This window comes from Cibotium barometz, chromosome 47 (assembly GCF_041138505.1).
Source record: "Cibotium barometz isolate CiBa-2024 chromosome 47, ASM4113850v1, whole genome shotgun sequence".
In the NCBI taxonomy this organism is placed as follows: Eukaryota; Viridiplantae; Streptophyta; class Polypodiopsida; order Cyatheales; family Cibotiaceae; genus Cibotium; species Cibotium barometz.
In genome coordinates this window covers 22885437-22913422 of record NC_141092.1, presented here as the reverse complement: position 1 = coordinate 22913422, position 27986 = coordinate 22885437, and the positions used below count along the sequence as shown (strand labels likewise).

The 27986-nt window shown below is 40.1% G+C and overlaps 1 protein-coding gene across 2 annotated transcripts in view; it reads right to left on the bottom strand.

The window, feature by feature from the left end:
* Window positions 1–16828: 16828 nt before the first annotated feature.
* The window catches only part of LOC147611515 (putative prolyl 4-hydroxylase 10), a 33820-nt gene continuing 22662 nt past the window's right edge, over window positions 16829–27986 (bottom strand). Inside the window, exons 3-8 of one of the 2 annotated variants that reach the window (XM_086784621.1) lie at window positions 19272–19369; window positions 17766–17863; window positions 17537–17666; window positions 17246–17433; window positions 17062–17151; window positions 16829–16956 (exon numbers count right to left, since the gene is read on the bottom strand). In XM_086784621.1, coding sequence (XP_086640747.1) covers window positions 17078–17151; window positions 17246–17433; window positions 17537–17666; window positions 17766–17863; window positions 19272–19369 — 588 coding nt within the window. In that variant the 3' untranslated portion in view covers window positions 16829–16956; window positions 17062–17077. The remainder of the gene's footprint in view (window positions 16957–17061; window positions 17152–17245; window positions 17434–17536; window positions 17667–17765; window positions 17864–19271; window positions 19370–27986) is intronic. The other variant, XM_086784622.1, reaches the window with a different exon arrangement.

The window sequence follows — 27986 nt, the reverse complement described above, 5'->3', positions numbered from 1 at the left end:
ATCAACTTAAGATTTAATTGTATGAAATACCATCTTTTTATTGGTTTATCAATAAAAAATAAATATTTTTGCACTCTAGACTTTAGCCAAGTTCAGCTGGTTATGATGTGGGCATTACTGTTAATATATACTCATGTCTCATACTTATGGGAAGATAATTGAGCATCTTTCTATACATAAATAGTTCACACGTGGGCATTACCATTAATATATTGATGTCTAATATTTGTGGGAAGATAATTGATCACTTTCTGTATAAAAATAGTTCACCATAAGCACCCAAAATGCTATCTTGGTATTATTTGATTAATTTATGAATCTCATGCCACGTTTTTTTTAATTGATTTATGTGGACTATATGTAATAGTTGATTTGTTACGATTGTATTAATTTTTACAAATGTATTTGATAATAAATTACTGATTACGAGCTCGTTGCTTTTTAATAATATACTCATATATAAAAAGTTTGTACAACTAAAAAGCGAAAGAAAAACGTAAGACAAAGACAATACTGTTGGAGTAGAGATAAAGGTAGCTACACACAAAAGTGCACCAAGCAAGGAGAGATAGTGAGAAGTACAACACTCAAAGTAGATTATGTGGGCATTACCATTAATATTGATGTCTCATACTTGTGGGAAGATAATTGAGAATCTTTCTATATAAAAACAGTTCACATGTGGGCATTACCATTTCATTAGTTAGTTATTGCAACCTTACAAGTTTCTTTTTTTTTGGGGGGGACCAATATATATATGTGTATTAATCAAAAAGCATTACACCTTGTCAACATTACATCAACTTATTCATTATTCAAGCCCTTTTTAGCAGACTGCAAAGATCAGATCCCATCTATCATCCTCAAATACAAAAGAAGAATTTTCCCAAGATATCTGATATCCAAGCTGAATGCAAGCTTCAACCATAGCTTCAGTGGTACATCCTCTGGGTGACTGTTTTTCCAGAACATCCCCTTTCTTAGACCAAATTTTGATTGTGGGTCACTTTCAATAAAAGCAACAAATGTGTAGTCTATCTGCTTCACCTTCTTGTATCATCTCTTGGTCTTTGGTCCATACTTAGCAGGTTTAGACTCCAAATTTAGCTTTGATAGGCCCTAAAAACAGATAAACCAATCGATTAGGCAAAGCCCAATATGAGTGAAGGTCCCTCCCAAAAGTAAAGGTCAACTGATGATTGTTTTCCAGAGCCTGAATCATTTGTATTAACTCCTCCATATTCAATTTGTTAACCAAACATATGGTCCAGCCAGCACATACATATACACTTATGCATCAACCCTGTTACATCAATTCCTATGTCACAAGCCTTTTGAAATACAACGGTCCAAATCTCCCAGAAGTAGAGGTCATTAAGAGGGGTCAAATTGTCAGACATCTAGGGGTCCCCTTTGGGGTTGAAGTGACGAACAAGCAATTAACAGACTGGGCCTTCGACAGATTTTATTTGAAACTGAAAAAAATGGGAAGGCATCAAAGTCCCTTTCCATGGCAGGGTGGCTATATGTAACACAATGCTGAATGCCTACATTATCTTTTTATGCCCAGTGTTGGATTTTGAGAAAGGTCATTTGGTGCAGAGGATTGTAAGGGCCCATAAGAGACTACACCCCCATCTTTCTGGATCTAAATCATTATCCTCGTAAAGGCTTATTAATTTACATTTATGTATATTACATTTGGAACCATATGCATCAGCAGACTCTTGGATAATGCTCAAGGCCAATATGACATTATCATTATCAGCTCTTAAAAAGAGTAAGGAGGCATCTGCAAAGCATTGAATAACCAATTGTTTCCCATTACTTAGCTTCAAACCAGTTATCATCCCTTCATCAGAAGCATGTTCTAAAGCCACAATCAAAGGATGAGAGGCAATAGCAAATAATAGAGGAGCAAGGGGACAACCCTGTCTAATTGACCTGTTCACTTTAAATCCCCCTACCACCCTCCCATTCAGCAACAAGTTGGAGTTTCCTCCCAAAGTAAGGGTGTATATGCAAGTGGCCAAACCCCAGTTTTTCCATTACTCTACCCACAAATAACCAGTGCACCCTATCATAAGCCTTCTCCAGGTCAAGTTGTAGAAGGATGCATTTCTGCTTTGTTCTCAAAGCCAGATCTCTCCCCAACATGGCAGCATAAATGTTGTCATATATAGACCTTCCTTTGATAAAACCATGTTGTTTCTTAGAGCTAACTTCTTGTAGAGTAGGGGTGATCCTAATAGTAATGATTTTGGCTAGAATTTTGTATATAATAGTCAGCATTGTAATGGATCTCCAATGGTTAAATCTATCACAAGTAGCTTGTTTAGGAATGAATTTCACCAATCCTTCCTTCAGATCCTTATCCAAATTGCCTGACATGAAAGCTTCTCTATAGATTTTCCATACTAATTCCTTTAATGATGGCCAGAAAGCAATGAAGAACTCTACAGGACAATCCATCCCACCCAGGTGATTTCTCTCTCCCCATCTTTAAAATGGCATCCCAGCATTCATCAATCTCAATATTTCTCTCCAGCCACCTAGCCTTATCAAGATCCAATCTTTCTTTCCAATCTTCATCCACCTACTGCTAGTTGAATTTCTAAATAGACCTACTGCTAGTTGAATTTCTAAATAGAAGAGGTCCCATTGTCCTCCTCTCCTAAAGGGTTAAAAGGATTTGAATACAGCAAAGGGCTTAGGCTATCTAATGATTTACTTCCTTGTTTATCCCTGACTCGCGACATAGGAGGATGAGAGAAGGGAATGAAAGAAGGCAGTTTCAGAGTGGGTAGTGGTGGTGGATAGAATCATCGCCCAAGCCCAAAGACCTCAAACCAAGAGTGGTAAGGTATGTTTGAAGGTCTCACCTGAGCTGCTAAGGAGCCAAGTTGGTCTGTTTTCTCTATGCAACGTAATTGTTTTTTGCTTTGGTAAGCCTCCGTCTAAAACTGATATTGCTAAATGGCAGCAAGATGGCATTTTCCATGATAGAGTTGTCTCCCAAGTTTTCCACTTAGGAAAGGGATTCTTTAATATCTTGTTTACTAATGGTTAGGCTGTTTCTAAGTTGTTTGCAAAAGCCCCTCTATTCATGGATCATAGGCTGATGCATGCAATACCGTTTGATCCATTTTTTGATGTAAATAAGAGCTTGCTGAGGCCTATCCTGTTTGGGTTGAGGTTGTAGGATTTACCCACTGGCTTCGACCAGCATTGAGTGAAATAGCCAGTGTGCTATTGGTCTAGTTCTGTATCTACCGAAAGAGAATGTAGGAAACCGTCAGGCTAATAATGTGTGCATCTCTTGGAACACCTCAATAGAGACTCCCAAAATTGTAGAGGTGGATCTTGGTGAGTTGAGTAAATTAGAACTAAATTTGAAATTTGGGCCTTTTCCCAGGGCATGTTTCAGGTGTGGTGGGTTTGGACATATATCAAGGAATTGTGTAGGGGGGGGGGGCGTAGGCTAAACCAGAGGATGAAACCAAGGATAATGAAGAAATAGGGGTAGATAACACAACTAAAGATAAGAAGGCATGCATGAATAGTGTTGAAGAGGATAGAGGAAAAGGGATTCTGGTTAATGAAGGGGTTTCTTCAGGTGAAGCAGTGTGAGAAAAGTAAAAGGGAAAACTAGCTTAAGGCATGCCAAGGATGAGGCTAGAAGAATCGTTAATAAAGTAGGGAATACTCCTCACCCCAATCCCCCCAGCCCCCCACATCCTCCTCTAGACAATGAATCCAAGTATCCTCCATGCACTCATGCGTGTGAGGCAATGCCCACTCACCCATGTCTACGCCTCCACACAAACGTCCTCACCTATTAAGTATTCTCACTCGACTTAACTCAACCTAACACCCACTCCTCTCTTCTTCCCAACTGTCAACCTTACAAGTTTCTCTAAAGTTTTTCCAACCGTTACTTTTTGGCAACTATAAGTGCTTTTTTTAATGAAAAATTAAACATCACTTGTAGAAAAAAGTAGCATGCAACGACTCTCTCTCTCTCTCTCTCTCTCTCTCTCTCTCTCTCTCTACTGCAGAAGGCCCTTCATGCTCCAACAAGTGCCCTTGCATGCTCGCACACCTTAACATACTCCTAATTTACTTTAGTAAAAGATATGCATGAGAGTGATTTAGCATTACGTAGATATACCAGCCTAGTAAATCATGTTTTAAATGGTGACAACATTGACGAAACAAAAGAGTAAGTATCTGTTTTGATGCTCTTCTAATTATGTCAAGGTAATCGATTTATTCTAAATACATATATAAATTCTTCCATAGGAAATTTTTAAAAATATTTATGGAGCTAAATTTTTCATTGATGCATTCGATTGTGAGCTATGATTTTCCCTTGCAAGTAGAGCTATTTAACTATGTATTGATGTCTCATGCTTGTGGGAAGATAATCGAGCATCTTTCTATACAAAATAGTTCACAATAAGCACCTAAAGTGCTACCTTGGCATATTAATTTTTGAATCGCATGCTACTTTCTTCTCAAGGTACTTTAAAATATTACTTTTTATGGGCTATATAAGATGGTTATTACGATTGTAATAATAGCATGTACTCAGCTTCATAATTCAAAGTGGCCACCCATTGGTTGCTTCTTGTTGAGCCATGATATACATGAATCGCCAAGATGAAAGAAAAATCCACTAGTGGACACTCGTGTGTCATAATATCAAGCCCAATTAGAGTCACTAAAAGTATACAGTGGAATATTACCCCTCTTAGCATAGAGTAACCCAAGGAATAAGTGATGTGTATATATCAAAATACTTGCTTGCCAATGCTTACTTCCGGGACTATGCATAACCCTGCCCAACTGGGAGACCCCAAACTGAATGTTTGGCATTGTATTGTATAGATAAATGGGGCACCCACTAATAAAGTGATGCATAAAATGGTTCACCTACGTTCTAGAGACTAAGCTTAGTACATGTCTCACCTAGTGTAGCAACAGGCTTATAGTCTTCAAGACTAAACCATGTAAGTAGTCTTATTTTTACTATAACATCACAATACCATTATCACGCTACATAAATTGTTTACCTAAATAATAATGTAACGAGTCCAAATCTATCATCTCAAATGACACATGTAATTCAAAGCTAAAATCTTCTCCTCGTTAGTAGAGCCTATGAGTAGCATGTCATTGACGTCATGTCATTGACGTATAAAGTGATGACCAAAAAATAATTTTTACTTCTCGTCATTAGATAGAGGGTACTCTTAGTTGGACTGTTAGTAAAAACCAAGTATGCATTTATCTTGCTTTAGTAGGAGCCTACTTTTAAGACCATATAAAGTTTTTGGCCTACATACTTTAGATTCATGTCCTTCCTCAACAAAACCACAAGGCTAAGATATATAAACCTCATCATACAAATCACCATTCAAGAAGGCAGCCTTGATATCCAACTAATGTCCATTGCAACCATGATGCATAAAATAATACACTAGATTATACTTATACGAGACATGGGTGCAAAGGTCTCATCATAATTTATACCCTTTTACTGAGCATAACCCTTTGTAATAGCTTACCTTGTAGCAATCAACACTACCATCAACTTTATGCTTAAACTTACAAACCCACTTCGTGTAAATGGCCTTTTACCATAAGACAAATCTGCTAATAGCAAGTGTCATATTTGAGGATTGAGTCGTACTCATCCTGCATGGCTTGCACACCCAATGATCGTTTTCATGTTCTTCCTCAAAGGAAATAGGTTCCTCTTTATTGCATATACTAGCAATGAGAGCATGATCCATAAAAGAATAAGATGTATGATGAGAACCTACACGTGTCCTGCTAGGCAAAAGAGCAGCTAGTTTATTATCCCGCAATGTTTACACCAACCATTTTGGCATACTCTTGGATGTCTGTATAGCTGCCTTTCCCTCTACATCGTCCACAATTACCTCGCTGATCTATGGGTTGAAATTGGAGCTGATTTTCGGTTGTTATGTGCTTATTTATTGCAACACCTTGTTGCCCTTTCCTCATCCACTACATCATTCTCGCTAATCTGTGGGCTGAAATTGGAGTTGATTTTCTATTGGTATGGGCTTATTTGTAGCACCTTGTTGAGCATTCATTTGCTCCACAAATGGTTACTTGACATTGTATAAACGTAGAAATGTATCAAAGATGTTTTGTGAGCATACATTGTGGTGTTTTTTGCATAAAAGCATGGATGAACTGAGTTCTCAACAGACAACAACTCTACTCATCACCAAGATCCACTTTGTGGCCGGATGGTAAAGTCTATTATTTACTTTTTACGTTGTATTCCAATAAATTGCACTTTATCGCCTTATCATCCCAACTTGTTGCATTGTTGCTCAGGCACGAGCATAATCAAGACGGTAAAAAAACACAAAAGTGATCCATAGAGGCCATGTTTAATACAGAAATCATTCTTGTGTTATCGGGAATTACATTTCTTATTTATATCAGGGACCCCTATGTGTACTGTGCTGGCATGTAGTTTGATACTATGGTGGCCTATTTCTCAAGATAACATTGGGATTAATTGATGTGACTTAAATTTATTGTTTAACTAACGTGGCTCATGTCTATGAGTATAGGTAGTGAGATGTGTGAGGGTACTTATTGAGGGGTTGCGAGGTGTGCGAGGGTACCGATCGAGGTGTTGTATGGATCGTGGATTGAGTGGTAGTGTGAAGATAAAGATCATATGTTAATTATGATATTGATTATTTCATAGCCTATTATGTAGCTAGAGTTTATGTGTGCGCGTGTGCATAAGATAGTTTAATGTGTGAGAACAAGTGAATTTGTAAGCATTGGTCCATTTATATATGTTGTTGGACCATGGTTATATCATGTGTAGACCTTAGAACTTTAGACAAAGTTATTTAATGTAAAGCAAAAGCTCAAAAGCGGAATAGGTGCTATTCATGGCTTCATGGACTAAAAATATCTGCGTGTGGGAGGAGCGCCACACACATCGGCACAGAGAGAGAGAGAGAGAGAGAGAGAGAGAGAGAGAGAGAGAGAGAGAGAGAGAGAGAGAGAGAGATTACACCCAATGAGTTTATCTTTGTGCTCTCTTGAATAATTTTTTTCTATGGTTTGTAGTGTAATTTGTTGAAGTTTAATTCATGCTTTTACTATTTGAGAAGAGCACGTAATACTTGGAGAAATATCCTATAAAAGATCCTTTTTATAGGATATTTCTCCAAGTATTACGTGCTCTTCTCAAATAGTAAAAGCATGAATTAAACTTCAACAACTTACACTACAAACCATAGAACAAAAGTTACATGATATTTCTCCAAATATTACACTCTTGTCTATTAGTAAAAGCATGAATTAAACTGCAACAAATTACACTATAAAGATGCTATGGGACAGGACTCCTTCAATCCATTGGTAGGAGAAACCCCATAAAGACACGATGACATGAGTGTCCTCTACTCATTGGGAGGACCCTATCAGGTAAAACTAAACAAGAAAAACTCGTAGAACAATGGAGAACAAATAGAAGATATGTAATAACTCCAACATTCTACGAGGTAATGCTACCACCTATATGTTCTTTTAGGAGCATAATGCAATAATTCCTTGAACAGTTAATTGAAGGTAGCTACTTAGCTTACTTGTTTGCTGGTAGTCCCTATGCCATTCTATAGACAAGTACTCACACCGTTGACTATCAATTATGGCTATATGATGATGAAGTGTTGCGGTGAGATTGTTTATTTTTACGGGATCAGCACAAACCACGAATAGTGGACTACATATAAAATTCAACACTTCAAGACCTACTAGGTGCATTCGAAACTAAAACTCTCAAAATTTAAAAATTCATGTTTTAGTCATTTTTTGAGTGCCTACATCATATCATCTTATGACTGGTAATATTCCTCTAGTTATTAGTTCGATAAACATAAAAGTATATTTCTTTCTAGAAAAAGGTCCTTGTCCAATACAAACATAAACTATGCCAAAGGAGTATACCAAGAACTTTCCTCGTCTTTAGTGTGCCATCACTAGCTCTATAGAGTAAAGACTTCTAGTAGGTAATTTGCATAGGTAAAAATATACTAAATATATTAATAAAAAACCCAAGAAAAGAGACCAAGAAGATAGCCATCGCCATCATGTAGATCTTAGTAGGTCATTAGGTTCATTACAGACCTTGGGGCTAGGCCTTGACCTTCATGGGGCCCATGGGACCTTGTGTTAAAAAAAATAATAATAAAAATAGAGCAGAATAACATCATCGTAATGAGATACTTAGTGGTTCTTAGAAACTCTTGGCAACGGTCTATGAGCCATTGCTTTGATCTCTACGAGGAGGTAGTGCCTTATTACTACATACTTATTTTTAAAAAACACATAAAGAATATATATATATATATATATATATATACATATATATATATATATATATATATATATACATATATATATATATATATATACATATACATATACATATATACATATATATATACATATGTATAATATATATATATATATATATATATATATATATATATATATATATATAACATATAAATATATATATTTATATATTTATATTTATATATATACAAAAATCACTTAGCGATCTGTTTAGAAGCTACTGATAGCTAAAAATGACTTCACACGCTCTCTACTTTGGTAATCTCTCACGCTCACTTAAAAAAGAAAAGATTATGCAAAAGAAAACCACTAATTATACCAAGATTACAATGCGAGAGAGAGAGAGAGAGAGAGAGAGAGAGAGAGAGAGAGAGAGAGAGAGAGAGAGAGCTCACATACAATCTATTGCAAAGGAGAATGATTATGCTTTGCTTATTATGTACATGTGACTAGTGTTCACACTTGGCTGGCCAAGACTTAAAAATAGTCCATGGCAACCTTTTACTAGCCTAAGTAGTTACATATGAATTCTAAGACTTCCCCTACTTTACAATAAACCCAGTGTAAGGTTACGCACTCATAAAGTACAGTTACCGTGTCATAAAAAATGTTGCATCTTTTGAAATACAAAGACATCTTTTTAGTGCAAAAATAAAGTGACGACATCGTAAGTTTATGGAATGCCTTACAAAAATATGATGGTCAAGGCCATGTTAATCGGAGTGGTTAACATACCTCCCTTCCTAATGGTGACTGTGTCCTCATGTCACCTTTGTCGATCCTGATTTGAGGCCCAACTCGCTAGGATGTTGTTGCAGAGCTTGTTGATGTAAGTCGAAGGTGTTCGTAATTTGCAATACAACATTTAAACCAGTAAAGTGTTCTCTAAATAATGAAAACTTTATAGAATAGTGCAATATTTAACATGTAATAATGATGATGATATTTTTGGGCTTTAAAATGACCTAGTAGAATTTCTCTAGTAATATAAAAGGTGGTCCAAATCTTGCCTTCGACAACATTTTAAGTGTATGCCTCTAGTTATGCTTCAATCTCAACCCTCTATCACTAATGCCCGTCTTACTTCAATCATAGCAAGATTGAGCACATTCTTTTACATCCCATTGTCTATGGAGCTCTCCGGTGGTGTGATAATGAATTGAGGATGTGGATGATCGGCTAGCCACCCACAAGAGGAAGTTGCAGATTACCACCACATGATGTGACTCTTTAGAAAATTTCCCAATGATAAGTTAATCGGTGGAAGACAAGGTGAGTGATTCTAAAATTTCTTAGTTCTCTACATGATGTAGATGAACCTGAGTCTTTTGAAGAGGCTCAAGAAGATCCGAATTGGGTGAAAGCCATGCAAGATGAAACTCATTCCATTTAGAAAAATAGTACTTTTTAGGATTTAGTGGATCTACCACTTGGCAAGAAAGCTATTGGTACTAAGTGGGTTTTCAAAGTCAAGAAAAAGGCAGGTGGATATATTGATAGATTCAAGGCCAAACTTGTTGTTGCAAAAGGTTATGCCCTACAGAAAAGTATTAATTATGATGAAACTTTTGCTCCCATTTCCTATTATCACTATTCAATTCGTTATTTCTTTAGTTAGCCCAATCATGGATGGAAAGTGCACCAATTGGACATTAAAACAATGCTCTTGAATGGTGACTTACAAGAAGAAGTTTATGTAAGTCAACCAGCTGGATTTGCCCAACCTAGTCAAGAACAAAACTTATGCAACCTTAATAAAGCTTTATATGGTTTGAAACAAGCTCTCAGACAGGGATTTGAAAATAGATAGGGATATCAAAATAGTCCTATGGAAAGCACTTTATATGTGAAAAAGGATACGCAAGATTTGCTTGTCATCATTCTCTATGTAGATGACATGCTTGTGTGATAAGCACTAATGAGGATTTCATTACAGCCTTCAATACTAACCTTGCCTCGAATTTTGAGATTTCAGATCTTGGTCTATTTGATGTATGCAATTTATACATCAAGACGGCCTTCTCCTGTAAAAATTTATTTCAAAGCTTTTGGCCTCTCCCCTTGTAAAGACTAATCTAAAATCTTTGTAAACCTCACATTTGTAATATAGGGGGGTTTATTAGATATTTGGTAGTACTACCTATGAGGTCATGCACTTATGTCATGGGCACTTTTGTCCCACTGGGTTTTCCCCATGGTCATCCATGTGTGAAGAGGCATCTTAGGGTTAGCTAGTATATAAGCAACCTCATCGTTAGTTTAGGGTTGTTGTACTTCATTGTACCTTGAGCTCTTGCTCTAGTGAACTAGTTTTCTCCACTCTCTCTCTCTCTCTCTCTCTCTCTCTCTCTCTCTCTCTCTCTTGTGTTCTTTTTTATCTATAAACATTGAGTGAGTGAGTGAGAAGACAACTTTACTTCCATCAAAGCTAATAGTTATTCTTACATGTACTTTGGATGGTAATACTAGTTCGAGTGTAGTTGTGGCATCCACCTCTATACCTCACAACAAAATCTACCCCACCTTGCTTTGTCTCTATGACTCCTCTATGATTTCAAAATCTCATATCCTAATTACACATAACCATGAATTTTCTCAAACAATGAGGAGGAAAATAATAAGCTAGCTCATGAGATCTAAGAATTTATGGGAAAGATCATCATTAGTGAAGTCCACACAACATGCATGTATTTAAGCTGAGCTACTAGGTTCCTATAGGATCAATCCAAGTGTGGGGAGGAGATAAATCCAATTTATAAAAGAAAAACCCCCAAAAATGAGTAAATGCTCACATAAGATGAAGAGTTGACTAAGTACAAGGTTTATTAGTAAAAAAACTATGAATATTACTTTAAAAATGAGATATTTTGGGTATAATGATTCAATTTTGACACCTTGGTAAGGAGAAGGGGGCTCTTCAAGGAGGCACCTATTTCACATGTGTGGTGGAGTTTTAAACTCAAAAATATTGTGATGTTTTTATCTCTCCTCTCTCTTGGATCAAACCAAATCAAAAGGGAGCCAAACTAGGTCCAAATCTTATCCAAATTCAGCCAAACTGAACCTCGAAAATTTTAGAAACTAGTTGGACTTGGTTAGAGGCCTCCCTCACCTATAAATAGATCCTTAGCCCTTTGTAAAAAAATATGAGATCTATACCATGCCAGTATTATACTGAAATAATGATATTTTCTATTATCCTCTAAAAATCTTCTATAAATTGAAGAGATTGGAGCTTCTCTCTCTCTTCAATCTTCCTTGGAGTCTTCATCAACATACCAAACCAATTGATTGGTTGGGGGCCTCTACTTTGATTAAAGAGTCAAGCAATCTAGGAGGTAAAGTATGGTTTATGGTCTTTTTTTTAAAATCTCCAAATGTTTCTCTCTTCTCAACCCCTCTCAAGCTTGAGAAGCATTCAATTGAGTGGCTTTTTAATACAATTGAACTTATTTAATTAATAGTAGTGATAAAACACATAAATTTTCATTTATGCTTAAATTAAATGTTTTTTTAAAGCATGTCTCTCTCTCCCCCACAGAATGGTCATACCTATGACCTATTCTATATTCAAATGATGCTTCTCATGAAGCAATTCTCTAATCTAAAAGAAATTTCTATGCTTGACAAATTAGAGGCCAAAGAAGTGGCTTTTTAATGCTTTTATGCTATTTAATTTATGAAAAAATTAGGAATCAATTCCATAATTGGATAGTGATCCAATTAATGGTTATTCTATCATATGATATTACTAAACTTTATGCTTTCAAAATTATTGAGAATTATCAGTAATAGTAGCGGAGCTATGGTAAAATTTCTGAGGTTGGGAAAGCTGAGGAGAAATATATGTACTATCTACTAGGTAATCAAGTCCAAACAATCAAGTACTTTAAGGGACCAAAATGACCAAACTATCCATTAAATTCAAGTACTAAAGAAGCAACCTACTTATAAGTTTTACCAACAGTGTCATGCATCTCAAAAAGGTTCCAAAAGGAAGTAGGATCCTTGGGAAGAAATCTTAATCTCTTGATGGGCCAACCATAAGGGCGAGCAAGCTAAGGTACATCTTTACTATGTAATCAAGTTCAAATAATCGTAAAAAGGACCTATATCTTTACTATGTACTAGGTAATCATGTCCAAACAATCACAAGAGGAGCACAAGACCTAGGCAATCTAGAGGCCACCAACAAAGGCCAACTATGTTCTAAAACATGTGGTGTAAGCACACAATGCTCATATGAAGTAAAAACTTTTACAACATAACACTTGAATTTAAATTGCCCCATGACAGAGATGGATAACAATACTATAATACTAACATGATACAATAAAAGACTAAAAACTTGTTGAAAGGTTGTATGCTAATAAATGCTTGGGTGTAATAGACACAATAAGGCAAGTAACTAGTAATTGGATGGACTAGAGTGTGACCATATAAAATAGCAACCCTGAACCCCATTCAATCTAGGCAACTTGTGGTGTGTACTAGGTTAACAAGACCGTTCTTCCATATTCCACTGAATAATTTAATGTTAGTCACAAAAAATCTTTAGTTTAGTCATAGCTTCTAAGCTCATCTAGAATCATCCAAGTGATATTTATGCCCCACAAACCCAAGTTAGGGTGTCCATGACTAAAGTATACCAGCCTCATGTGTGGATTGTTATGGGTATTAATATCCACGCAATAATGTTGGGTGGAATATTGTAACACCCCCCAAAAAATGATCTATGTGGTCCGATGTAAAGTTTATGAAGATACCTCTCCATTTGTTCCTTGCTTTAAAAATTCCTTTAGGAAGATGTTTATGTAATTCTTTATTGTGGAGAATTAGTCATTTTTACCTCTCTAAACATGATCGATAATGCACAATGATAATAAATCTCAATGTATATCATGCAAGGATGAAACCCAAGATTTTAGATAATGACCAAATATTATCACATTGCAATGTTTTGGGATCCCATCTTATGTAGAAATTTCCAAATTCATGATGCCTCACATAATGTAAAGCAAGCAACTTTTTAAGCCTTTATTATCAATGAGAGTACAATTGTGGGCTAAGAAATAAATCTTGAACCAAGAGAAAAATAATACCTTGTTATCAAGTGATTAATGACCAAAACCATTCAACCAATCTAAATCACAAAATCCATTAAGGACTTGCCTATAGCATATGTGATATTATACCCTTGAGTACTTGAATCCATTTCAACACCCACACACATGCTTTTCCATGGTTTTTTTAGAACTTATTAGAAAACCAACTCAAACTACATGCTCAAATTGCTAAAAAGAAGATGACTAGTGTATGGTCTGGAATTACATAAGAAGTTTATACTCCCAACCAACTTCATGTCTAAGGTCTCATTCACTAAAATATTTTAATAAATAACTTCATGTCAACCTCCATCAAGGTATCCACTGCCTTGCATTAAACTATACTAGATATCTAGTATCTCCCTTAATAATTTTGGTTATAGATGAAAATATTATATACATTTTTCCAAATCTTAATTCCCAAACAATAATGCATAAACCTAAGATCAATTACGTCAAACTTAGTATGAAGCATATGCTATGTTTGTGAAATTTTTTGTTGGAGATCCCTTATCAAGAGTAGATCATAGACATGAAGAACAATGATCATATGCATGCCTTGCTCAAAAAATACATACAAGTTTACATCTATAAGAGTGACTAATCAACACGTTGTCAAAATAAATGCTACCATGCTCTTAGTAAAGTATTTTAGCTCACAACATGCCTTTTCTAAACTACTTACCTTGCTTTTTAAATTAGGAATCACAAAGCTCTATATCTACTCTACATATACCTCCAACTTGAGATTCCAAGTAAGAAAATCGAATATTACATCTATTTGGTAGATGTGTACCCCCCTCATGCTAGAAAATCTAAGACGGTATGGGTTATGATCAATTTGCCTATGTAATTAAAAATCCCTTTGACTTATGCAATTAGTCTTGCCTTGTAACAAAATTATCCAAAAAATCAAGAAATCTATATTTAGCTTTTTGTAAAAGTACTTTGTATTAATTTATGTTCCAAATGCTAATCAACAAAATTTTGAGTGTGGTTTTGTTCAATGAATTTATAAAATTACCCAATTTGGATCTCCTTGCACTTTGGTAATTATGAGCTCCTAAATGTTTAGTACCTCTAGAATAAGACATAAGAGAATAATTTACAATTATCTATGGTCCTATTTTGCTACCCTAACCTTCCAGATCTGCAAACATCTTTAGCCAAAAAGTATGCTCCATCCAAAAGCTCCATTATACAATTATCTGTGGTCCTATTTTGCTACCCTAACCTTCTAGATCTACAAACATCTTTAGCTAGAAGTTTTGCTCCATCGAAAAGCTTCATATACCACTTATCAACATCTTGTCCCTTTACAACACAACATACTATAGGTCTTGTCTTTAGAATCCATTCTTAAAAGAAGTAGTACAAGTTGCTCTCTCATGAGGATGCAAGGTAAGTACTTGTTGAAGATGAAAGTTTTGTTACTTTTATAGATTTCTTTGTTGCATAATGAATGGGATAAATCCTTCACTGATGTGATTGTTCTTATAATGCTACATATCCACACACCATGATCTTCTTTGCATAAGGATCATAAAACCAATATTCCTTTTACTCCATGCTATAATCTTAAAAGCCAATAAAGTCAATATTCCTTTTACTCCATGCTATAATCTTAGAAGATGAATTTATGGCTTTTGGAATACGATGTGAGAAATCTTCACAAACACTGCAATATTCCTTTTACTCCATGCTATAAGCTTAGAAAATGAATTTATGGCTTTTGGAATAGGATGTGAGAAATCTTCACACGAACAATACAATGAGGGAATGAGCAGACATATCACATGTCCTATGTTCTTATGTAGGAGGGGATGGATCTGCAAGTTGTGCAAGTGGCTCCTACCTACCACATTCTCCTCTTGCAAGAGTATTTGGTGCAACTGCATTTGCTAGTTAAACTTCGTCAAGGGAATGGATATGCAAGTTACGCAAGTGGCTCCTGCCATACATGTAATTCTTCAAGCATTACGAACACATTTTGTGCCCGTTGGAGAAAGAAAAAATGGGTATTACAAGGTATCTTTTTATGTTGGGAAGGTTGCTCACCTTTTGGGGGGACCAACCCTTTCTTGTTGTTGGGAGTAAAATATAGGATCCTCAGGAGTTCACTAAGCAATTTGTAAGATATCAAATCTAATCAACATAAGGGGTTTTATCCATAGTGCATCATAGCTCTGAAGGAGGCACATGTAGCTAATGACAGTGGTAGCATTAACCTTTTTGAGGTAAACATATAAGTTTTTTTTATTTTTCTTGGGAACGAACATAGTTGGTGAGACCTATTTTGTATGTTTATCAATCTTATATATAAATCTAAAATCTATTATATTGGAGTTTGACCTTTTGGTGTTATTTATTGGGTAAGGCATGTGTTTGTAAAGCCTTGCATATTCATGGTAGGGATTATATATTTTACAATTGAATGAAGAGGATGAACTTGACGCTCTCTCAAAAGGAAAACTTGCAAGCACCTGCCTTCTAGAGAAGGAAACCCGTAAGCTAATGAGGCTCTCTCTTCTGATAATGTGGGTGACAAAGCAAATACCTAGAAGCGAAACCTAACCCCCATGATTCTAAAGCTACCCCACCCACCACTCCAACCGGCCCAACTCTACACTACCCCATCCATAACGCTCCTGTCAAGAAAAAAAGAAATGATACGTGTTCCCATGGTTAGGCATTTGACATCATTCCCCACTACTACCAAAATGGATTCCCATAGGCTTGAGGAAGCTATAGTAGCCATGTCATATGTCAGGATGCTCCATTGTCAATCAATCAATTAACCATCTAACATATGCTAAGGAATATTCTACCTTTGCACAGATCTCTTTGATTGTTTAATTATGGGATTCTCACCTAATGAAGCCACATAAAGTCCCATTTCACAAATATATAACCTCAAGCAAGAAGAGACAAAAACAATGTGGAATTATATTGTTAGAACTAAGTATCTCCACATGAGATACAATACCCATAAAATACTGGATAACTTATCGCTCATTAATTGACTTCTGAGATCAGTCTCAAGAGCAAGAGGCTTCATGACCATCTCTATAGGTCTAGACACTATATCTTCAATGAATATTATTTTTTCATATCTTTAAACCACTTACCATGAATGGTCATGTGGTTAGAAGCACCTTAGTCATATACTATACGTCTCCACGATTTTGTGCATTCGCAATTGTGGAACTTAGTATATATTGCATCACAAAAACTTGCTCACTTCTATCTTCGACTTGCTTGCTTCAATATATATATATATATATATATATATATATATATAAACCACACTGATTTTCCCACCCAAAAAAAAAAACAAAACAAAACAATTTGAGGAATTCGGTCCACTCCTTTGCATTTGATCCCATGTGCTGCAGCCCAATCCCGAACTCCAAACCTGACTTTAAACCTTAATAAGCACACAAGTTCTTGAAACAATCAGTGACATGATATCTGCTTTTAACTTTTTCCTTCCAGGACAAATACACAAACACAGGTGCCAAACAGACACTACCTTCCAAGTGTCAGCATCAAATCTTGTATTCATTAACCCGCATCCACTTTGTGGCTGACCACTTATTCCCAGTTATGACTGGACAACCACCTGAATAGGAAATACCAAAAGAAAGGTTTTCCCTCAGGGTAACAATGGAAGTTACAAATGGTACTAACATACAAAACAACTACAAATAGCCCACCATGAAGACTTGATGGATCCGGCGATGCATCAGGCTTCATGCTCCAAAATAGTAAGGCATCCCCAAGTCTGGGCTTCACAGATAAACCGCTTTTCCCACACTCTGACAGCTCATTCCAGTGAGGAATCAAAGTGGTGTTTACCTTTGCAGATGGGAACACAGTTTCACCACCAGCTTCTACATCTGAGCTGCCCAGGCACCAAAGCCTCATTAAAGGTTACCTCACAAAGGAAGTAATCAGTCACATTGAGAAAAGAAGATTAAGTGCTCAAGTATGGACAAATTGCTTACAGATACATTAGCAGTGTTGCAATACGCTGTCCACCATTCTGGGTATTGAACTGGTCATGAAAATAATCATAATGAGCTTCATACTTTTGCCCCACTTCATAATGGAGGATTTGGATTCCTTCCCCTTGCTCTGCACACATTGCCATTGCAAAGGGTTAACAATTCAAACAACAATTGAAGCATTCTTACAGTGTCTTGTGTCACATCATTGAAGAACAAAAAAACTTACCCACTGGAATAAAAGTGAAATCTGCAATTCTCTTTTCAATTCCTCTAATGATCTTATCTTGACCCCGCGACAAGAAAGTCCCTGAACTCGTTCGTACCCTGTGCATCATTAGGTCGATACTTTATGCACTAATCCATTTCAAAAAATAATTGCTTTCGATCTTTACTTTTTTTTCCTTCTATTTACTCTTTCATAGTCACTTGCTCACACAAATCAAAACATGTTTAGCTTTCTTTTCCTTCTATTTACTCTTTCATAGTCACTTGCTCACACAAATCAAAGCATGTTTAGTATTGGTTTTCTGAAGTATAAAACTTAACAACCTGAACTTTCCATTGTTCCTTTTTGCTAACCACCCCCCCCAGCGCGCGCCCCGCGGGGACAGACGGTGGTGCTCAATCTGTTCCTGTCTATTCAGCCTCGTGGTTGGTCTCAACCGTAAGGACATAAATGCTCAACTAGCAATGACATCCCCAAGTATGGGCTCTTGTTCAATAGCATGTTTTTTTTTCCCAAGAAAAGATCCTTCATTAGTCATAAAAGAGAAATGTCGGCCAAAAGCAAACTACAAAAACATCTCCAAGCGGAGCCAACTGTGTACATCCCTCCTAAGAGGTACAAGGAAAAAGAAAAACCAAGAGGAACTCCCTCTCCAGCTGGCCACTCTCAGAGGGAGACAACATCGGGGCAGCAAGAGGGGGGGGGGGGGGGGATGCAGTCCTCTGAGGGGAAATACCAAAGGGAACCGCCTGCTCCCGATAAAGCGCAAGCGAACTTGATTGGTCCAGGATACAGAAAGGAGGCAGTGGTAGGGAGGACACCAGAACCGAACAAGGAAAGAAGAAGCGGAAGGAGGAGGGTGAGGGTGAGGGTGAGGGGGGAGGAGAGGAGGGAAGCGCGGGCAGGACAACGGAGGCCGCAACAGCTGGGAGTGCAGGTGGGTTTAACTCCATCTTCGGCAAGGGTTTCACAAAACACTTGACCGTTAATGCAATTAAACACTTAAATTGGGCAACACCTGTCACTTAATTCTACAAAACTGTTAAAGAGAGAGGTGCATATTTAACACCACATAGAGGCCGGAATGACGCCCCCGCCCCTCCCCCCAAGCACGCCCCCGCAGGGAATATTTTATTATCCAAGGAGAAAAATATCACATACGAGCTTTGGGGTAGCACACGTTCCAGATTTATCCATATACGACCATGAACAATGCATATACATGGGTTGTCATCAAAAAGCCCTATGAAGATGCAAAGAATATGTATATTCTGTGTGGATACAGGCCAACATGCCTTATCCAGTAGCCCACATAGCTGTCCATAAAACCCATATGGCTGAATCATAAGCCCGTAAAGATGTCCATAAGCCAATATGGTTGAGATACATTAGAACTGTGAAAATCGATTGAAAAAGAACATAAGCCGCAGCAAGCTGTGATTCATCATAGGACAGAAAAGGCGAATTGATCATACAATTCTAGATAAATGATAGGATATAGAGAACCTGCTATCTTTGCTCTTTCCTGTTGCACTGTCAACCACTGTAGATTTCACCATGTGAGGTTTTGCTAGACCGATCAGATACTCACATTCCTCCTTTGACTGAAAGGCAGAAACCACCACCAAAATTAAGCCCTCTCTCTCTCTCTCTCTCTCTCTCTCTCTCTCTCTCTCTCTAAATGAAAGATGCAAAGCCATGGTTAAAGCGCTGGGGTGCAGAAGCATTATTGGTAACAGTGTTAAGAGGATGGGCAAGTGATAAAGGCTTTCTTGCGAAGACGTCTACTAACCTCCTGGTAACAGGCAGTTTATCGTAAAGGCGTTCTTGCGAGGACACCTACTAACCTGCTGGGAACAGGCGGTTTATCGTACGAAATCTATATGTTACACTCAGGTCATAAATCCTACTTTCAAGATTACTTATCTGCACCCAACGGACATCCCACACAACCCTACCTTCTCGAACGCATACCAAGATTTGCACTGAAGACATTTTCCTCAATACGGACCTGCTTGCACCACTTGCGATGTGAGACAGGCCGATGGTGACAGATCAATGGCACGCTATAGGGCACACCCATCCCCCCCCCCTCCCCCCCCCATCATACAGGCTCTGTTTACTATGCCACCAGGGCAAGGTCACGGTAGAGCAACACTCCTGCTAGCTAATCTAATGTTAGAGAGCATTTCCCAGAGAACACATCTGAACACTATGGCAATTTCCAGTTTTCTCTCTCAATGCAACCACATCATAGCTATGGGTGCGTACATAGAACAAATCATGACCAGACAACCGGCAGCAGGAGAAGGGTGGCGACCAGCAACAGCAGGGTGATTTGATGATGGCAGGGTCAGATTGCAGTGAAAAGCAACAAGCTGCTGGCGATGGAAGCCTTTCTGCTCGACATTTACCTGCCGAATGATGGTCAACTAGCTTCCTAAGGGAAGAGAGAGAGAGAGAGAGAGAGAGAGAGAGAGAGAGAAACGTGAGTTGGCCAAGCTCATGCACCCACCATGGGCCACTTGGTAGCCACAGCCCCACACACTATGACACAGAGTTATTGGGGGTGATGATAGCTCTTAAGCATTGGAAACCTTCCCTTTATAGGAGAGTGTAGAGCATGCAATAGGTTGATCGTCGTAATATGCAACAAAGTCTTCTTTATACCCATGAGTCTATGCAATTCCACTTTGAGAGAGAGAGAGAGAGAGAGAGAGAGAGAGAGAGAAATGAAATGAAATGTTATATTAACGTCTTCATAAGGCCATAATGACCTATGAGACCAAAAAGTTACATCATGGTGGATCTGATACAATGTTTGGATAAAAAACCAGAAAATGAAAAATAAAGATGATACTACTGGCACCTAGAAAATGAAACTGGAGAGAGAGAGAGAGAGAGAGAGAGAGAGAGAGAGAGAAGCTCAGTATTGGGTCCCAATTACCCACTGAAGTCCCCCCCCCCCCCCCACCGCCCCCCCCCCACCCCCCGCGTCCTCTGTCCTCTGCAAGCAGGAGTATTTGCTTATATTTCTCTGGAGAACTTTTACAATGAATATCCAAGCTCCTTTGAATAGCTCTTCGATGACCACTATGCAACCCAAAACTGAGGGATGCACATATGCTAGCTGAATGCTGAAGATACTCCTCGTGGAAGCCTTGGGAATGGTAGCACCCTGAGATGCTAGCTGCTGAAAGCATGCACAAGAAAGCCGGAGGCTTAAGCACACCAAAACTGCTTGGCAACTTCTGTGAACTGATTTGCTGTGGAATGAATTTTCCTGAATGCTGGGCACATCTATTTATATGCTTATGTGCTGCTGGTCGGTGAGGTTCATGCTGTCGGCCTGTTTCATTTCGACAAATAATGCTATTTACAGCATTTAATGCTGTGCTGAAAATATCATGTGCCTTTTCCACTGCTGGCTGACTGTTAGCATCTCCATGACATGCTGCTGCCCTTTGCCATGCTGGCCGACTCATGCCTGTAGGCATCTAGTGCTCACCGACAGCTTGCTAGGAGGTCCTAATGCTGGCCTACCACTGTCTTGGGCATTTACAGGCTGCCTATGCCCCCTATGGCTTGGATGATGCCCTTATGGGCTGGCCATGCTATGGGCTGGCCTTTGGCTGGCCCATAGACCTATTTACCATGCAACTACATGCTATAGTTTGACTTGTACATGCCCTATCTGATGAATTCTCCTAGTGGATAAGAGGACTGACACATGCAGACTCTCTATGGTTACTAACCTATGTAGCTCGTGCCTGACATGTCCCAAACTTGGGCTCACAATGGGATCACGGCATACGACAAATATTCATAAAAAGGTAAATCCTCCTAATGAATGTTGCACTGATGTAGAGTCAATGTGTCACATAGCACTCCAATGCAAGGTGCATGTGGCATTCCCTCCTGCTTCGCTTGGCGGTAGGTTCCTCGCTTCCAAGTAGTCCGCCAAGAGTTGGGGGTACTCTAGAAAGAACTCTTCGTCGTCAGGCTCAATGACTTCGGCTTTGTTTACCACATCCGGTTGTTGTACATCTGCAATATCTTGCAAATCTGGACCGATGTAGGGCTTCAACCAAGAAACATGGAAAACATTATGCATAGTCCAACTATCTGGAAGCTTAAACTTCATAGAGACATCATTTATCTTTTTAATGATAGGAAAGGGTCTAAAGCTGCGAAAGGAGAGTTTTGGACAATGTTTGCCCACTTGCTTCAATCTCTACTTCATGATCCGGAGATATACCCAATCCCCTTTCTTAAAGTTGATGTCTCATCTTGATTTGTTGGCTTGCTTGGTGTATGCTTCATGTCCTTTGGCAAGGCGCTCTTTGACAGACTCAATGATCTCTGAAAATATTTTGGTGGTTTTGTTTGCCTCCAAGGAAGGTGATACCATTCTTGTCAGAAGTGACGAGAAATGGCAACCAAATGCTGCCTCGCACGAAGTCCGACCAATGTTAGATGAGTGAGTGTTGTTCAAGATGGCCTCAACCAAAGAAAGATAATGCTCCTGCTTTGACTGCCTATCATGGCAATACGCTTTGAGACATCCAAAGCCAGCTGATTGTAGATTTATGTCTGGCCGTCTGTCTACGGATGGACTGCAGTGCAACAAATGCAACTTGGTCCCGAAGTTGTCGAATAATGCTCTCCAAAAATTTGAAGTAAACTTGGGATCCCTATCTAATGTTATTGTCCTTGGCAAACTTCCAATGGGATACCAATGTTGAATGAACCGGCGAGCGATGTCTTCAGATGTGGCCATTTACTTGCACGGGGTCAACATGCAAAATTTATTGAATCGGTCCACAATGGTAATGCACTGTGTGTTCGAGATCCAAATGCAACGGGAAGAGATCCAAGAGAGTCCATACTAATATCTTGGAAAGGACTGTTTGGAACTGACAAAGGTTGAAGCAACCCTACCTATTTCGTATGAGGCACCTTCACTTTTTGGCATATCTGGCATGCTTGGACATATTGATAGATATCTTGTCTCATCTTTGGCCAATAGAATTTTCGCTCAAGTTTCCCAATGTCTTGTTGATACCACAATGACCTCCAAACAGAGAGTCACGATCATCGTGGAGAAGTGACTGTCTCTTTTCCTTGAGAATGCACAGCCGGTTCTTGTAAAATAACCAGCCATCATGAATGGTATAGTGACCCGGTTCTGACTGCACGGCCAATCTATACTGAGTCCCGAATTCCAATGAATCCTCGTATTGTGCCTTCATACTGTCGAGATCTTTTCCTTGTATTTTAAGCACAGTGGACTCCTACAAATTTTGAATTGTGTCTTTTCGACTTAGAGCATCCACAACGGGATTATTTGAGCCAAGGATGTATTCAATCATACCTCCAAATTGTTGAAAGATCTAACTCCATCTAGTTTGTCTGTCACTCCATTGGGCACTAGGCATGGTTTGCAACCATTTAAGTGGTTATGATCTGTCTTAATTGTGAAATTTCTCCCGTAAAGGAAATGTTTCCGATGCTTAAGCGTTTTCATCACACCCAATAGCTCTTTGTCATACACAGAATAGTTCTTTTCTGCATCATTTAATTTCCAACTGTAATAAGCCATTGGGCGCCCTTCCTGCTAAAGGATAGCTCCTATGGCTAGATTGCTACCATCAGTGATTACCTCCAAAGGATCGTCCCATGAAGCCAATTTGAGAACCGGAGACTCAAAGGCAACTTTTTTCATTGCATGAAATGCCTCGAGTGCTTTGCCCGTGATAGACACCTTCTGTTGACGCATCTTCACGTCCTTGAGCAAATCTGTAAGAGGTGCTGCAAGGTCAAAAAACTTGTCCATATAGGTATTGTATGCTTCACAAAGACCAACAAAAGAGTGGATCTCTGAAGCATTTTTGGGAACATCCCATTCGAGAATTACCCTTACTTTTTCAAGGTCAAGGCTAATCCTATCTGCACTGATAACATATCCTAGATAATGTATTTCTTCTACTCCAAATTCACTCTTCTTAGCATTGATGTAGAGCACATTGTCTCGCAAAAGTTGCAAGACCTTTTCGACATCTTGCTCATGCTGCTCTTTGCAAGAGCAGAAAAAATAAGTATATCATCTAAAAAGATGAACACGCACTTTCCTATGAGCTCCACAAATACCCGAGACATTATCTTGTTAAACATCACTGGTGCATTGGTGAGACCGAATGGCATCACCACAAACTCGTAATGGGCACGTTAAATCCTAAAGGTTGTTTTTGGAATGTCAGCCATAAAGATCCGAACCTAATGATAGCCACTTTTGATGTTTGTCTTCGAAAAGAACTTTGCACCGTTGAGTCGCTCAAGGATACACTCAATCCTGGGCATTGGGAACCTCTTCTTCACTGTGAGCTTGTTAAGAGCCCTATAGTTGAAACCGATCCCGTCAAGTGGAAATAGACTCCGTTGGACACCCACACGCGTAATAGCACAACTTTAAACCACAATTTGAAATGGACAACTTTTTTTTTTTAAAAAGAAAACGATCCTTCTATTAGTTAATGAGAAAACGCCATAAGGCTACAAAGCTCACCTCACAAGGAGGGATAAAAAACACACAGTGAACACCTGAGCTCCACCCCCGTGGGCTGGCCGCTCTCTGGGGGGGCTACCTAGTAGTACATGTGGGAGGTGAGAAAAGCCAAACTGGAGGCCTATAGTGCCAAGTGACATCCTTGCCCCTCGCGATGAGGAAAGGGCCAGGCTGCCAAGTGCGGAGGAAAGCCTTGCGGGGACCTCTCATGCGATCCGAGTCGTCCTGAAGTTTCCCCCAGTGTCCTCTCAAGGTGTGAATGATGTCCACCCAGAGGGCCTATAGACCTCCGCCGGTGGAGTCGCCTGGCGGTCAATGGCCTCCCTGCATCGGGCTCTCCATATGTGCCAAGCCGTCATGCTGCTGATCATCTCCCATCTGTGCCCGACCCCCTCCTGAGGGACTGCCGAAGAGAAGTCTGGCGTCGAAACCACCGCCATCGCCCTGTCAGAGACCTGGATGGTCGCACTGCCAGGGACGTCCTCATATCCAAGGGTCGGGCCGCTGTCCGTGGCCCAAGCCACCGCACCCCACGTCACCAGCATCTCACCTGGCGAGCCTGCAAAAACCATCCTGAGGGCGCATTGCCAGACCTGCTATGCCTGTGGGCAATCCCATAAGCAGTGCTGCTGCGACTCTTGTGCATGGCCGCACCGAGGGCAGGACGCTGGGTGTCTGCCAAAAGCTAGCCAGACCCCCACAGCCAGTCCTCTATGCGCTGTGAGCCAGAGAAAAAGCGTCACCTTCCGGGGCTGGAAGCTGGCCCAAAGGCGCTCCCAGAAGTCCCTAAGAAAGGCAGGGGAGAGCCCCTGTCGCCGCCAATGCTCGGCCACCGCCGGGGTACTCGCTATCCTGTGCCTCTGAATCCGCCGCCCCAGCCTCGCTGTGTACTGAAAAAAGGGGATGCTTGGGCTGGTAGGGGCCGAGTAGGGATCTCGCCAAAACCACTCACCTGGATCCCACTGAAGGCGAATAAGAGGCCTGCTGTCCCAAGCCCATAATCTCCAAGAACAGTCCTCCCCTATCGAGGCCGGTGAGGGGTCTACATGCCACTGTCTCTGATGAAAGCCGACCACCCACACCCTTTGAAAAATACAACCCTGGAGCTCATCCAAATCTAGTCGTGTCCTCTGAAGCTGGCCACCCTCTCCCACCTCGAAAGTGAGTGGGGCGACTCTCTCCGCTGTGCCGCAGACCGCTAGAAGGATCTCATGCCGAGTAAAGACGCCCATCCACTGTGGAGGTGGAGGGTCCTGTACTGGGGTCCGCCACTCTCGGGGGATGGCCGCCTCAATGTCCTGTCTCATCAACTCTCTGCCCCTCATCCCACTGAGTCTCCTCTCCTGAGCCTCTAGAGGCAGCTGCTGAAAACATATCCAGTCGTCTAGGGACTGGGCTGGGCCGGAGCTCAACGGGCCCCACGATACGTGAGACCGCGATCCAACCATATGGCCACTGGGAAGTCGAATCAAGGGGTTCCAGATCAATGGCTGCCTCAGGCGCTCCTCATCGGTGTGAAATGGACAACTTAATACAACTTGAAATTAAAATGAAATAAAATGAGATAAATGGACACCAGCATTGGGGCCGAAACGGGCCGACCCCCCCCTCAATATATGATATATTTATTGGGAGTATTTAACAAATACAATGCTCCATGGGTTCCAAGAACCAGATGATGTCCATTTACAAGATGAATACAGTACCAAACAAATAGGCTCGAAGTAGATATTCGAAGCAGAACGACCACTAGCGTGGTCCAATCTCCACAGCCCTGTGCTTTAATTGGACTCCGCGGAGAGCGCCCAACTGGTGTTCCAGGACCACGCACAAACAGGCGCTCCCGTACTAACGCCTGGCTCTCCCGATCTCAGCACCTTTGGACCCAAGTTCTCCAATAGAGCTTGGACTACCCGGCACCGAACGGGTGTTGCCGTGGAGAGAATCCCTTAACAGATTTATCACAAAATACTTTACTTGAATCTGAAAATTCACTTACTTGAGATGGCAGATGGAAATCCAATACCCATGGTATCTGTAGCTACTGGAGTGGGACACCAGATGTAGCCACTTGAAGAAGGAAAACGCCGCGACACAAAAATGGCACGACGTAAAACATAAAAACCTGGTCTTCCTATGGAGTGAGAGTCCCATAGGTAAGACACAATTCCAGGCACGAGCCTCCCTATGGTGTGACAGTCCCATAGGCAAGACACGGCACGAGCCTCCTATGGAGTGACAATCCCATAGGCAAGACACGGCACGAATACTGGCTCTTCCATGGCGTGACAATCCCATGGATCAAACACAGTCCAAGTCATACACGGGTGGCACCAGTCTGGCTCCCGTCCATATGACACCATCCTGCTAACACACGGGTGGCTCCCGTCCATATGACACCATCCTGCTAACACACGGGTGGCACGAGTCTGGCTCCCGTCCATATGACACCATCCTGCTAACACACGGGTGGCACCAGTCTGGCTCCCGTCCATGTCAGCAAAATACTGGCTTCTTCACATGAGACACCGGCCTGGCCTCAAGTGAACGAGACACAAAAACTGGAGATGGACCAAATGGTCGGCCAATTGGTGACATCCTCCCGGGCTTCAAAAGAGTTGTCCTCAACTGAAAAGCCTCAAGATATGCATGCAACAACTGTGGGTAATCAACAAAATAGTCCTCATTTACCCACTTGGCATCAATAGGCAAATAATTTTTAAACTTCACAAGGTATCTCCTGGAAAGCTTCCCTACGGGTAGCTTTCTCTCCTTGTGAGAAACAATCTGTTCTGGCTGGAGGATCTCCTCAAGCTCTTCAATCTCTGGCGGATCTTCTGTGACAGGCACATCAGGATTTGGCCCCACATATTTCCGAAATAGACTCACATGAAAAGCATTGTGAATCTTCCAATGACCAGGTAAAGCAAGCCTGTATGACACTTCATTAATCTTTTGAATCACCTTGAAGGGTCCATAATAGCGAGGAGAAAGCTTAGGATATGATCCTTCTCGTCCTGGCCTCTTCCGAAGCCTAGCCTTCTCAAATTTCAGCAAAACCCAATCACCTTCTTTGACTTCCATGTCTCTTCTATGCTTGTCAGCAGCCATTTTATGCTTATCCTGAGATCTTGCAATGGCTGTCCGCACCTGTCCAAAGGCTACATCCAAATCACGAACATATTCATCAGCTGCAAATATCTCATCCTTTGTACGAAGGATGGGTGGCAATACCACTCTGCCATAGATAATCTCAAATGGAGCCTTTCCCGTGGAGGCATGGATTGTATTGTTGTAGGCAAACTCAACAAGTGGAAGATACTTCTCCCATGCAGTCTTTTGATCTGCCGCATAACACTTCAATAAATCCAACACGGCTGAATTTGCACCTTCACTTTGGCCATCCGTTCTGGGATGATAAGCTGATGAAAACTCAAGTTTAGTACGCATATTATCAAAGCCCTCCAAAAGAGGCTTGTAGTCCTGGGATCTCTATGCCCAACAATGGATTTAGGCATACCATGATGCTTGAAAATATTAGCAAGAAAAAGCTTTACCATATGATCAGCTTTAATGGTTTTCTTGACGGGCAAGAAATGAGCTTGCTTGCTAAACCTGTCCACAATGGTCCAAATAGCATCATTCCCATTCTGGGA